The sequence below is a fragment of the Castanea sativa genome, chromosome 9 (genome assembly GCF_040712315.1).
Source record: "Castanea sativa cultivar Marrone di Chiusa Pesio chromosome 9, ASM4071231v1".
In the NCBI taxonomy this organism is placed as follows: Eukaryota; Viridiplantae; Streptophyta; class Magnoliopsida; order Fagales; family Fagaceae; genus Castanea; species Castanea sativa.
In genome coordinates this window covers 8,766,859-8,781,452 of record NC_134021.1, presented here as the reverse complement: position 1 = coordinate 8,781,452, position 14,594 = coordinate 8,766,859, and the positions used below count along the sequence as shown (strand labels likewise).

The following is a 14,594-nucleotide window of genomic DNA, read 5'->3' as shown; positions in this document are numbered from 1 at the left end:
CATCTGCTATGGATGCTCTAAGATGTAATCGTGCTGCCTCAACTCTTGTTAATGCTGCAAAAGAGAATAAGGAAGTCATTGTTTAAATAGAAGAATGCCCCTGCTTTCTTTTCCAATTGTATAACATGATATTCAATAAATAATAAAGTCTACTATCGTTTCATTTATATAAAAAATAAAAAATAACTAATAAGGTAAAATACAGTTGACTCCCTTGAGATTTGGATTAATACCAATTAAGTCCAAAACTTTTAAAAATTGACAAATTTGAACCCTAAGCTGTTAGTCCCAAATTGATTAGTTTTGAAAAGTTTTAAATCTAATTAGTATTAGCCTAAACCTTAACCATGTTCATTGTATTTTACTATTTTACCCAACTAATATACTTCAAAGTCACTCCTAGTCCCTACCCACCCACCCTCTCTCTCTCATAACAATCAAGATTGAGAATGAGACCCCAATGGTTATTTCCAATTTGTAATATTATGCACAAAAATGTTTTACTTCACCAAAACATAAATAAAATCGTATAACGAAGGTGAGTGTAAATTGTAAATTAAAGTTGATTTGGCTAGTAGGCCCCATTCACGCAACTTCCCCCTTGGCCCACCGAGCCCACCCTTTTCTTTCCACACCCAGACACACACACACACTCCGTCACACTCATTCAGATCAAAACGCAATTTTGGGATTAAAAAAAAAAAATTGAATTTGAGATTTGAGAATAGAGAAATGGCGGCAACGGAGGCAGCAGGAAAGTTAGCGTACAGAATATACAGAGCAGTGAGCTACGGTGCAGAGGCGGCGGTGAATCTTCACCTACGGTGGCGCAGACTTCGTGGCCGCGAACACTCTCTCCGCTGGACCGAGCGATTGGGCCTTCCTTCTCTCTCTCGGCCCACCGGCCCACTCCTCTGGTTCCACGCCGTCTCTCTAGGTTCCCTGCAACTTCTCAAACTCTCTATATGCTGCTGCTAATTCAAATGCTCAATGAGTTGTTGAAAAATTGTATTAGGTTCTGTCAAAATTAGAGGTTTATCAAATTACATACTACAAATTTGAAATTGTAGGTGAAGGAATGACGGCGATTCCGATAATCAAAGAGTGCATAAAGCAGAGGCCTGATGTGAACGTTTTGATGACTACTACAACAGTGTCTGCATTGTAAGAAATTATGGTTTTTTTTTAAATTTATTAATTGTAGCTTATTATTGTGAATTTGATTTGGTAGAGTGCCATCTAATTAAAGCTTATAGTATCCAAATAGAGTTCCTAGGGATTGTTCTTGATTTGCATATTTGAAGTGATAAATTAGCTATTGTTCCAAATGCTTAAGCCGTTAGGAAATGGCGAGTTCAATATTTTAAGCGCAGCTGATATTTGTGTACTCATATTTGTGAATTCTGGTACAGCGAAGTAATAAGTAAACGGCTTCCAAGTGGTGTCATATATCAGGTACTCTTCGGGATATTAGTCGACATTTACTTTGTTCTCTTCACTATGAAAATTTGAATTTGTGCAGATTCATTTTGATATTTCTGCAGACTATTCTGTAGTACACTTCTGTTCTTATGTGACTTGACGAATTGGTGGCATTTCATTGCTTTGCTTAAGTAAGAAGTAGCATAACGTGTCGTGTTCTTGTTGGCCATAAAGCATCGGGTTGCTTAGAACTGCATGTTTCACTATGATGTTTACGTTCTTGATATTTTCAACTGCCATGATGGTCAAAACCCAGAAAACTGTTGACTTCACACAATGTTATTATTGAAATAATTAGAACTTAATGGTGATGCTGCTTCAGCCTTAATTTTTCTGTTAGTAGGCCTTTTATAAATAAAATAAAATAAAATAAATTCTATCTTCCAAATGAAATAAAAGGATCTATAGAAATTTCAAGGTTGAATGGGAACAATATTAACACCAATGCCTTTTAAGCTAGGAGTTTCTCAGCCATTCTATCAAAATAACTTGGTAGCTGTGGCTGCACAGGGAGCTTTTCTAGCTAGGTTTCAGTGTCCGGCTCCCCGTTACTGCTGCCTATTTAAGTTAGGGCTTTAACGGCAACATGGTTTGAAAATTTTGTTTGTGACTGCATTTGATGTCTATGTCTTAAGCTTTAATGCATTACTTGTTTGCTTTAGCTTAACCAAAAATTGATGTAACATTTGTTTTAATGTGCTCAAAATTTCCGGTTGAATCAGTTTGCCCCACTTGATACTCCTTCTGCAGTGGGTGCTTTCCTTGACTATTGGAAGCCAAATGCAATCATCCTAATAGAGAGTGAACTATGGCCAAATCTTATTATGGGTGCCTCAGAAAATGGTGTAAGTTAGTCCTTCATATTCACACATGTAATATATGTTTATTTACTTCAATTAGATCTAGGACCACCCTTTATTTGTTTAAAGACATCATGTTTTTCTTGAGCAACGTTATTCTATATGTGTGCATAATTGCATATCTTACAAAGTCATTTTTGAGATCATATGCCTTTCATGATATATGTAGACACTCATGGATGCATCTCTGTAATTAAAGTAGGCATTCTCAGTTACCTTGTGATTCTCTTAACTTATTCCCATCTATGTGCTTTACAGATAGTGCTGGCATTGTTGAATGCTCGAATGTCTTCAAAATCCTTTAAAAAATTTTCGGGACCAGTGCTTCTTCCACTGATTTCATTGATGCTGTCAAAGTTTTCTTTGATTGTCCCCTTGGTATGTATTCCTATGTTTTTAATGACAGTAATTTGTATTCTGTTGTTGCTGATCTTGTTGTATGACACAGAGCACTATGCAAGCGATCCACTTCCAACTACTTCAAGCCTCTCCTTATATCATAAAATTTTCCGGTGACCTAAAATATGGTATGCTCATCAATTATGAGTTGAAATCCATGTAGTATTTTTAAATGTTGATTTTTAAAAGTGGTCTTCCCCTAATTTTGTTTATGGATTATTATTGGACTATACTTCTTTTGAAGTGCTTCTGATAATTCAGTTGCTACCATTTGAATCCCTTAATTTATCTTTTGCAATTTTCCAATAAATAATTTTTGAAAGTAGTTGAAGAAGATGAATATAGTCTATCTTAATTTGGTGATGTATTCTTTCCATTCAGTGGTAGAAGAATTTGATGCTTCAGAGGGAGAGTTAAGAAGTACACAGGATCTGAGGTTACAGCTTGCCCACAGGCAGGTTTGGATGGCTTCTTCCATACATAGGGGTGAAGAAGAAAGTCAGTTCCCAGTCATTTGCTTCCAATACTAACATAGTACAGTGACCTAAATTCATTTGTCCTTTTTCAGTCAAATTTATGTAAAGACCTCACCTCCATTTTGTGGTGTTAATATACCACATTAATAGCTGTGTTGGTTTATAAAAGTTTGATTTAACTTATAAGTCTAGGACTCCATGATTGTAATGCAACTGGTACAACTGACATATCAGGGTAGTTTGATGTCACTAAGGATATAATTTTTTCTCATTGCAAAAATGTCAACGTGTTCTATCTACTCAATTTGTATTACCTGCCAATTTTTCAAATTGCTGCATTCATTTTTTTTTCTTTTCATATTTTGTAGGTCCATTTTTTGGGAAAGTAAAACAAATCCATCCAAAATGAAGTAACTAATTGTTCGTGACTTTTGACTTCTTTTTGTTTAGTTACCAATGTTCAACTTTAACAGATTCAATTTAATATCTCTGGGGCATAACATATAGATGTATTATAGTGGTCTTCAGTTTCCTTTAACTTTTATTGTTTTTTTAGTTTTCTTTACTTGTTGAAAATAAAAGTTGAAGTGCCATTGGTTCTCTCTGCAGTAATGCTAGGAGTTCATAGAGTGCTCACGGAAATGCATCCAGATATAGTCACTATACTTGTGCCTCGCGATCCACAACATGGACTAGAAATTGCTCAAGTACGGTTTTGATGCAAAGCCAGTTAACAATATGATTGTAGTTCCCCTCTTTATAATTGCTCCTGATGGTCATTCATAATAAGTTCCCAACAATCTTGTTATAAGAGATGGATGAAATTTCTAAACCCAGATACTACTTGAGTTCATGGTAGTACAGTAATCATTAAACAGTATTTGAAAGACATTAACAATCTGGGTTGTAAAGTAAGCAAGTGCAATTGATTACCAATGTGTAGATACATAATGGAATGCAATTTGGAAATCTATTTTAAAAGTTTTCATAGTATTAGGAACATGTGTATACTTCTTGAATTTATGGTCCGTATGGTTAGATTTTATCTTTTTCAAAATAGAATAACTTATGCATTGGATCTATCACATCTGAGGCTACACCTTAATATACCCTTCTCTGTATGTGTGATGCCTTTGCCTTAAATGGTGCAGGAATTGCGGAAAGCAGGGCAAAATGTAGCTTTGAGGTCTCGACAGGAGAACCTTAAGCCAGGAACTAACATATACGTTGTGGACACATTAGGTTTGTATTTTCTTTCTCCTCTCTACTTCTTTTGCTGTCTTTTTCTTTTTCCCTACAATGCATGTTTACTTCTGTGAAAAGTGCTCCGAGAATTGAAAGCATCTCATCCATGTTGCTTTACCTTAAGACACCATTTTAGTCAAGATATTTTTGAAGTCTACAACAATTTCTCCATTATCCAGACCTAACCATGTGTAAGATTAATTATTAGTATATAGCTCATAGATTTGAAGCATCCTAGATGAAGTAAGATGCTTTTAGAGAGTTGCATGATTGGTGAGTACTTGATTTTTTGGATAAGAGAATAATTTATTAGAAAGAAGGTAAGCTCAAATGCAATTTCCCTTAAAGAATTACAAACGGACACTCATTAGGTCCAAAAAATTCAAAAAATGGAACTAAATGACACCCTCCTCCAATCAAAGTACAATATGCAAACAAAGATCTCAAAAAACTGAGACTTCCCACATGGTACATGATGTAAATAAGGTTTCTTCAAATAAGAACGTTAAGACAGATGAATGGGAAGACAAAAAAGGACAGAACAGTACTTAATACTTTGGTGAGTGGTTTGGGGCCTAGCTGAGGGGAACTCTAGTTGGGGGTTAAATGAGGGAGTTAATAAGCATGGGTTGTCGACTTTCAACCAAGGCTTTGTTTATTTTAGTGTAAAATGTTTTCCCACTGGTGATGTTCTCAATGAAAAATGGTCTCAGAGAAAATGAATTGCTTTCCGTTGTTTGTTTGTAACTTGGAAAATAATTTTCTAACTTTTGATTACACTGAAAATTCCCAACGATGATGACAGTTGTGAGAGGAAAGTGGCGGTGGCAGCAATGGCAGGTGATTGATGATGGTGGGCGAGTGGTAGCAGCAGGTAGGTTGAGTTACAGCCAGAGTTCGATGGCCGTGAAGGCTGGCAGCTAGTTGTCAGTGATAGGCAGTGGTGGCCGGAGAGTGGCAGCTGGTGGTGGCAACGGCCGGCAACCAACCAATGGGCAATTGGTAGTTGGGGAAGGGGGGGGGGGGGAGATGGTAGTGACCATCAACCATAAAGGAGTTGAAGGGGTAAGAGTGGTAGGGATAAAGTCAAGGCTCATCTGGAAATTGGTTTACATTTTTGAAACCATTTTTCCGCCGTTTTGGTGTAACTAATTGTTGACCATAGAAAACCTTTTTTTTGTTTACTTAACATTTTCAGTTGCAATAAACACTGGAAAACTTTTTTTAGGAAATATATTAATGTGGAAACAAAAGGAGCATTAGAATGAATTGTACCCGGAGTGAAATGGTTCATTTTATTGAAGCAGCTGATGAACTAGGATTTATTCATGTAAACCCCAAATTAATGATGAGGGTTTATTAGTTGAGCCAACTTTTGTCTGGTTTTGCTGTTGCGTTTCCTTTGTTTCTCCAGTAGACACATCATCCAAAATGTAAGTCACAAACCTCTCAAGGATTACATGTTTGCTTCAAAGGATATGTTCAAGAATAATGCCCCAAATTTACTTTCTCTCATCAGCAATTCCCCTAAACTCACACTTAAAAAGTGTGGGTCAATCACGGGGCACATGCTGTGCACCTGGAAGGATAGGTTTCATTTCAAATCCTATATTGCATACTAGGTATAATGGGAGATGCTTTGGAATGAAGATCTTTCTTTTATATTTTTCATATAATTTGCTTTCACTGTATTTGGTGTTCTGTGTTCTTTAATAAATCAAAACATTTTTGTACCCCATGCCTGCCATTGCTCTTGAGGCTTACACTGCACCGCAGGTGAACAATGAAAGCTTAGACTGCTCCATTCTCATATATTTATTTCAACTGGTGCCTGGTTTTGCTTTTGACAGACCTGGGTTGAATTTTGTCATCCTGGGTCTCTCTTCTCCACCCCCCCCCCCCTCCCCCCAATTTTTCATATGTGGATTTAAAGAATAGCCAATGTGGACATTTTGTTGAGCCTGTTGATGTTCATGAACTTGGCAGTCGTGACTGCAATTGAGGCTTGCATAGAAGTCAATAACATGATACTGAACTTAGTATCTTATGAGGTACCATTCCGTGCATATATCAAACCTTGCATGGGTAGGCTTTTATGCTTCATGTAAAGGATATTTGGTCCACAATGACAATATTGTTATGTCCTCTTTGACTCTGTTTTGTAGGTGAGTTGAGATACCTGTATAGGTTAACTCCAATAGCTGTAGTTGGAGGTTCCTTCTTCTCTGATTTGTCTGGCCATAACATAGTTGAAGCTGCTGCAGCTGGCTGTGCTGTTTTGACAGGTAAACTTTTGTTCTCTCATACATTCTTGGGTTAAATTGTCATGTTTTAAGGTACTATTTTAGAAGCTCTCCTTTTTTTGTTTATATCAGGTCGTCATGTTGGGCATTTCTCACACATGGTACTAGAAATGCAACGATTAAATCCTTTGTCAGTTCTGCAGGTTTGCTGAACTCTCTCCTTGTTAATGTTTTATATTTCAAATTTAATATATATTATTTAAGATCATTTTTTCAAACTCTTTTTGTATTGCAATCTCCAAAATGATTATAATGTTTTGACAATGTTAAATAATAATTCTGCTCTGAAAATCTGGAACAAATAAAGAGATATGAGGTGTCTTGTGAGTATTCAATCAATTTTTGAGTCTGTACTAATCTTCATAGACTTAAGGTTATGTGTTATCTTGATTTGTTCCATCTTCTGTTTGTAGCATACAGGGCTACAACTTTTCAGTTGACTTAGATATTTGTAGATGACTTTTGTTTGCCAGATTGGGGGATTTTAATGTAAGGAAGTGATCCGCATGGATGGTTCCTGAGTTAATTAGTGGGCCGTAGAGGATCTATTAACATTGAAACACATGTATTTCCTGCTTCAGTTAATTCTTTGAAAAAGCTATGAAATAATTCAAGAAGATACTTTGAACTGTATTGGTGCTGAACTTCAATCTGAATCTATAAGGGCTACTATATGCTGAAGTCAGAATTTGAGATAGCTCAGTCAAATAGTCTCCTTACTAGAAAGCTGTTAGATCTTATTAATGGCCAGTTTGGACAGAAGGGGAGTAGTGGAGTTGGCCAGAAATTGTCGTTTGGACAGAGGGGGAGTAGTAGAGTTGGCCAGAAATTGACAATTTCTGGCCAACTCTACTCTACTCCCCCTTCCTCCCCCTTCATCTAAACTAGCCATAAGGGCATCTGAACCATTATATTCCCGGCAAATCAACTGTTCCTTAAGTTTTTCATTTGTGAATTTTATTAAATTTTATTTGGGATCTTTTACTGTAACTGCCCATTCAGGTTTCTGGAAAATTAGAGCTCGAGAAAGCGCTCAAGGAGCTCTTCAGTGATGCCAAAGTTCTAGAAGCACGCCGCATGGCTGCAAAACAAGCATTTCGTGCTTTGTCCACTGGTATTGTTGCCAATGTTTGGAGTCTGCTAAATGTCCATGTTTTAAATCAGGCTCTCTGTTAGAAACTTAATCAAGACTGTCATGCAACAAAAGTAATGTGAAGGTGAAGACTGTTCCATTCTACAACAATGAAGTACTTACCAATTTTATGCTAATTAGTGCGTCTGCAACCTATCATGGCTCTTCATTATTACACTAGGCACAACCTTTCTAGCTGTATCTTTCAAGTCACACTGATCTATGCAATCTCATTCGGCGGGTGTTATATTGGTGGTCCGCTATGTCATTGGGTAAATTCAATTTGGACATCAATTTTTGTCCATATGAGAAGGTGAAAGAGAAATTTAAGTGGTGTTGTAATCAAGTGTTACCCTGTACCAAAGTTGCATCTAGCCTGGATTTGAGTGAAATAGAAAGATAATTATGCAATACAAATTACAGCTCATCTCTTTTTTATAGCTTGTACAGTACATATTCTTTTGCATCTGTTTCTATGAAATTTATGTATTTTTGCACTGGCATTTTGTTTCTTCATGTGTCTCTACCTATTTCAAAAGGCTGTATTTGAAAATTATACAACTATAAGGGAATTATTTTCTTCCCTTTTTAAAGTAATTTGAGAAGTTTTGCTACTTTGAAATTTGTGGTTGGAAGCTTCAAGGTGTGATATAATCCTCTTTCACATCCATTATGGTGTTGGTGTCAAAGGGTTTGGCTGTAGTGAACCTTTTGATTTGCCTGTTCTTTAGAACTGCAAGCTTGGGAGCTTAAAAGACATTGGATAATGAAGAAGGTAATAGATTCCGCTTTTGGTATATATATTTCAGTTCCAGAAATGCTATTTTAGTTCTGTTGGTACATGCCAATCAATTTTCTTCTCTTTATGTTCTGGTAAGAGAACAGATCATGCAGTACCTCCATTTTTATGTTTGGGACCACTAACAATTTTTTTTTTTTTTTTAATTTGAGAGTTAAGAATTTTCAGTATGTCTAATTCAATACAAATACTAAAATTAATTGAAAAAAAGCATCTATTAGAGTTACCTGTTTCTAGATTTGGATTATATTACAGATCTATACATTTATTGCAAGTTCAAGTGACCAGTTACATGTTTTCACTTAGGTTCCTATATAAATTCATGGTATAGATTAATCTATAAACTATGTTGTAGATCTTACATCTTTCATAATTTTTGGTTAGCTGGGAAATATTTCAGTTTACACTATATTTTCACTGCTCAGAAACAAGTTTATGGGAACATAGGCAAATGTTGTTGCACTCTATCAGCTTTTTATCCTACATGTTTTCTTGCTCGTTTTTTTACTTGACAGGTGATCTAATTGATTAGAAAAAGATTTGAGTTGTTGCTTTGTTGTATGGCTCATGGCTATGTAACTAATATGTGTAGCTTCCAGTCTTCCTGTGTGCATCACAATAGCTGTTTATTTCTCATGAAAAATTTTAACCTTCATTGAATGTTTTTTTTTTCTTCTGAATAACATTCGTTGAATGTAAAAGGCATAAATATGTTACCTATCAAAAAAAAAAGTGAAAGGCATAAAATTGTAATCCTTTATTTCAATATAATTTGGTAATATGTTATGAACCTGTTGAGCTGCAATTGATTAACAATGCTGCTGCTTGTCAGTCTTTAAATGTACAGAGCCTGGTTCAGCAAGAGGCAGTCCCTGCTGTATTTCTCGTTTCCCGACTGTTGTAGCTGTATCTCTAGCATGTTGATTTTCTTGCAATTCCTTGACGAAATGGTCTAGAGTCCCTCAATGAGCTCAATCCCAGCTTTTCCACGGCTCCATGGCAAGTGAATTGACTCTCATTATTACTGCCTTCTAGGGACTGGATTATGTCTTCAAAAAGAAACTCATTGCAAGGTATGGCAAGAGGGCCACTCTTGTTATGAACATTCTCTTCATAAGCTTGGTCTAGCAACTGTCGAATTACTGGGTGGTTCAGGTAATCCACTCTTATAACAAACCTCTTGCTAGCTTCCCCCACTTCTACAGCCAGGTGACCTGGAGGAACGTCCCGGGGGGGTTTCTTTGCTCCGCCTCTGGCAAACTGCCGCCACATGCAAGCCATTCTTTTGAGGTCTCAGGTATGCATGTGAAGTATTTGAGAGCTTAGAATGGCCCATGGTGTATTTATCAAGCAGGGAAATATCCTCTACAGTTAGGTCCTATACAGTTTATGCTTTTACATGTCACAACATCCCATATAGACATAGTTATTCAGTCATGTGTCCTGTTAGAAGAATGAGTTAAGATAACTAGGTTTTGTCGAAGTTTTGTTACTGCATGAATTGTAGGTTACGTTGCATAGAACTATACATATTGAGGGATTTTGGGGGTTTCCCTTGTCATCTTGTCTGTGACATTACTATTGCAATTAGTTTTTTCTGGCTTATAGCTAATTATATTTATATGTGAGAAGTCAGATTAACTGAACAATGTTTTGATTGATGTCGATGATGTTTTCCAATGTAATAACCTTGAGGGTCTGCCTTGGATTTTTTTTATTTTAAATTTTATTAGAGTTTTAACTTATGGCGTCTGCTTTTGATAATTGTGTTATTTATTATCAGACTAAAAAACTAACTAGTTTTTTGTGTAAGTGAAAACTGAACCTCAGATCTTCTATTTAACCATAAAAAACTTTATCAATTGAGCTAACTGAAACTCGCATACTTTAGATGAATACACCATTGGCAATAAGTCCTCAACAACTAGAAATTTAGCATTTCTTTCCAATCAAACACTTCGAAAATAATAAAAAAATAAATGTAGTGCATAGTGATGGCTGGTGACAGGTGCATAATGAGAAAGTGGTTATTATTTAAGCTGTATATTGTAAATACTCTCGTAGTTATTATGCACTAAATAAATAAATAAAAACCTAGTTTAGAGTTGAAAATTGACATATGTGACTATGACATATGCTTGACATGTTTTGGTTTGGAACCTGTCAATTCTGTTGCCTTCTTTCATATGTCATCACGTGTGTGTGCCAAGTAGGACTTGAAATAGCTGTGTTTCACACGTGTCATTCGTTACTGAGTTGGGAAATAGGAATTGGGGTGGTGACCAATAGTAATGCTAGTAATACCAAAATTGGCACAATTTTGTATCACAACTCGTCACATGTGATTGGTGTAAGTATGTCAGTGGACCATGTGGGGACATACATTCATCAATCACAACTCATTATGTGACGAGTTGTAGCACAAAATTGTGCCATTTCAGTGATACCAGCATTACTCAGTAACCAATCGTGCTTCAGTTTTGATGCACTCTACATGGTAATGGTTGTCGTGAAAATTATAAAGTTGGGCTTAAATATTACCCATTTTTAAAGCATCTTTTTCCTTAATTGGTGGGTTTTGTTGGTTGGCCCAGGCCCAAGTTCCACATTGTATAACGTAGATTTCTTAAAAGAGGTTAGTATGGTAGGAACTAGGAAAAAGTTTACTTCCAAAAAATTCTCTAACCCAATGCTTCGTAAAACCATTTACTTGTACTTTTAGTTGCATGATTTATTTAATAAATTATGATTTGTTTAAATAATATTTATAAATTGTCACGTAATGAATTGGAGAAGATTCCTCTGGTTTAGATGGTTTTATAAATTGTCACATGCAAGTAATTTTTTTTTTTATAAACTAGGTTTTCCTTCAGATTTTTAATTTTCCTCCAATCTACCATGTGGAAAATTATAAAACAAATATGTGATCTCTAATGTCTAGTACAAATACTAAGGGCAAGAAAAATTGACCAAAGGTTAAAAAACAAAAAAGTATTTACTACAAATACTCGACTCTCTTGTACTAGGCACTCACACTTGGCAAATGGTACTAGAGAAATTTTCCTAAAATAAGCTCAATTAGTGTAAAAGAAATAATAAGCAGGTGAATGTTAACATATGGAGTTATGAACTCCCATTAATATCACATGACTCTTTCTACCAAATATGTCATCTTGAATGTCACATGGCTTCCCATAAATAAATTTAAAAAAAAAAAAAAAGAGTTACCTAGCTCATTAAAAATGTCTATGATTAAAAGTACAAGTGGATAGTTTTTTCAACTATCCTGTAGTGGATTGGAGGGAAATTCCTTCAAACTAGTTTAAAGGTAAAATTTTTTCCTTTTAGTTACACAACTCTCACTCCCTCTCAACTAGAAAGTACTGGCAAATTACATTTATTTTAGTATTGGAAGATAATTACACAAAGGTCATCAAGCCTTTTACCAGACTAGGCATAAACCTTCGACGCTTATTTCTTACAAATTTTTTTTTTTTTTATAAAGAATATATTTCTTATTTAACAATTAGACTTTCCTTTTGGGTGTGTTTATATATATATATGAGAGAGAGAGAGAGAGAGAGAGAGAGAGAGAGAGAGGAATCTGAAATGGTGAGGTTCCCTCAAAGACAAAGAATGTGGTTATCATATTGTCTTCACTTTTGAGTAACTTCACATCCAAGGACCGAAAATTTTTTAGAGAAGACATATTTGGCAGAAAGAGCCATGTGATATTAATGGGAGTTTTATGTTAATGTTGACCTACTTATGATTTCTTATACACTAATTTGGTTTATTTTAGCAAAATTTCTCTGGAACTATTTGTCAAGTGTGAGTGCCTGGTACAAGAGTTGGGTACTTGTACTAGATACTTTTTCGTTTTTATGTCTTTGGTCGGTTTTTCTTTCCCTTAATATTTAGTTTAGAAGATTAAGTTGTCGAGTGAAAAAAATAGTTGAGCTATAAAAGGGCGTTTAACTAAAAACTATTAATATCTTAACCTGATATTAAAATAAGATATCTAGAATTGAATCTCACCAATACTAAAAAATTATAAATAAATAAAAAACCACACACCAATTATCATAAAACGAATAAGAGACTTGGCTTAGATTTCATCTACACTAAAAAGAAACTTAATGGTATTATCATTGAATAAGGGATTGGGATGGAATCTCACCTACACCAAGAAGAAACATAATGATGACCGTAATGTTTGAGGTACCGATACATACCTAAAAGAATAAAACAATGGGCAATTTATACACAAGCAATTTTCCTGCTCAAATTTTTGGTTCCGGAGAGTTTTGAGTATAGGTTACCATGGTACTAGATACCTTTGTTTTGCCCTATCTTCTCTTAATATTTTTCTCAGAAAATGATATTGTCGTGTGAAATAGATAGTGGCAAAATTGGGTTACAAAAGGCAATTCAACTGAAAGCTATCGTCCCAACAACAAGAAGCCACTTGAGCCCCGAGGTAAAGCTTAGTTTTGTGCTTCATTTTTTTTCAAGGTAGTAATGTTTAGGTACTCGTAAGTTCGTAACTCGTGTACCTAACTTATTATTAAGCATCACACTATTTTACCCATTTGATTATTTTCCCTACTAACTGTAAGTAACAACCGAAAAGAGTCTTAAGTCTTAACCAACATCCCTATTAGGCCATTGCCCGCTGTGATCAAAGTATCAAACAACAAAGAGCCGAAGTATTAACACGAAACTATAGATATATATAAAGTGCATAAAGCTTCATTTGTCACATTTTTCCTCTCAGCCCTTTAAGATGCTAGTCTTTACTCTTTAAGTCTCAAGCTGGACAGATCAGAAACCCACAAAAGTTGAAATGACTTGGGATTGAAATTAAAAAAATAAACTCCAAAATGCAAATTACCTAGTTTTACTGTACTTCATCACATCGATCTTAAGTTCCTAACTCCATCACATGGATCTGAAGTTCCTAACATCATTTTAAGCTAATGATTTAATTCCATACTCAACCTTTGCTTTGGTTTTTTTTTTTTGGAGGGGGTTAACTGATATGAAAATATTTAAACCTGTAATATTTATTCCATAATGATTTCTATCTTCTTATTTGATAGGAAGACTATGAAATTCACTCAGAAGTAAAACAGATACATCATGGAGAAGAACTTGTTCTAGAAAACATAACGTAGGCAGAAAAGTCATTGATGTCTAAGAATCAAGTCAAAATACCAATTAATTCATTTTTTATGTAGGCGAGATTTGAACTTTTCCTGTTCAAAGAAAACAGAATTAAGTAGTTGATCTAACTAACTAAAACCCACTTACTTCAACCTTCTTCTTTTTTTCTTTTTTCTTTTTTTGGATCAAGAAACTTCTTAAACTGTTAAACATGAAATTCCTGGACTTCGTTTCACATTCCAATGATCCACCATAAGGGACAAATGATAATAATTATAATTGTAATCATAATTACTAACGTATTTCATGCAGTAGTACACTTTGATTTTGTCCACTTTTTCTTCTTGATCAAGTAGTGCAACTGCCGACTAACTAAGTGAATGAGTGACTGAAAATTAGAACGCCAATCCCGCCTTCAATTTCTGCTTTTGCCACTTTTTGCATGTTTGGTTAGTGAAGGGCAAAACGCATCGTAATGAAATCGAAGAAAAGAGAAAGCTGAAGCATTTCCTTCACTTTTTGCGACAGCATTACTATACTCGTGAGTCGTGAAGATGAAGGCTAAGGATTGAGGTGTGTACCACCAATGAGCCCTACCATGTGGCGTTGAAAATCAAGAAAACTTAAACAAATGATTTTATCACAAAACCAACCGAAAAAAAAAAACTTTGATAGAGGATTCTCCAGCTGGAGAGGTCAAAATTATATGAGGGTTTGCAGTGCTGCATGGTC

The 14,594-nt window shown here is 35.3% G+C and overlaps 2 protein-coding genes across 3 annotated transcripts; one reads left to right on the top strand and one right to left on the bottom strand.

Moving 5' to 3' along the window:
• The first annotated feature begins 671 nt into the window (after positions 1-671).
• LOC142609855 (putative 3-deoxy-D-manno-octulosonic acid transferase, mitochondrial) lies at positions 672-8,400 on the top strand. 2 transcript variants are annotated; one of them, XM_075781573.1, is made up of 12 exons: positions 672-937; positions 1,071-1,164; positions 1,413-1,455; positions 2,205-2,327; positions 2,601-2,720; positions 2,791-2,869; positions 3,123-3,239; positions 3,827-3,924; positions 4,369-4,459; positions 6,628-6,747; positions 6,838-6,908; positions 7,768-8,400. In XM_075781573.1, exons 1-12 carry the CDS (start codon positions 733-735, stop codon positions 7,939-7,941), a joined length of 1,335 nt encoding a protein of 444 aa, XP_075637688.1. In that variant the 5' UTR covers positions 672-732; the 3' UTR covers positions 7,942-8,400. The 2 variants fall into 2 exon arrangements, with proteins under 2 accessions (XP_075637688.1, XP_075637689.1); XM_075781574.1 differs by lacking the exons at positions 6,628-6,747; positions 6,838-6,908; positions 7,768-8,400 and adding an exon at positions 5,268-5,444.
• A 1,208-nt stretch (positions 8,401-9,608) lies between these two features.
• LOC142608710 (auxin-induced protein 15A-like) lies at positions 9,609-9,977 on the bottom strand. Its single transcript, XM_075780402.1, has one exon. It carries the CDS (start codon positions 9,975-9,977, stop codon positions 9,609-9,611), a length of 369 nt encoding a protein of 122 aa, XP_075636517.1.
• Positions 9,978-14,594: the final 4,617 nt, after the last annotated feature.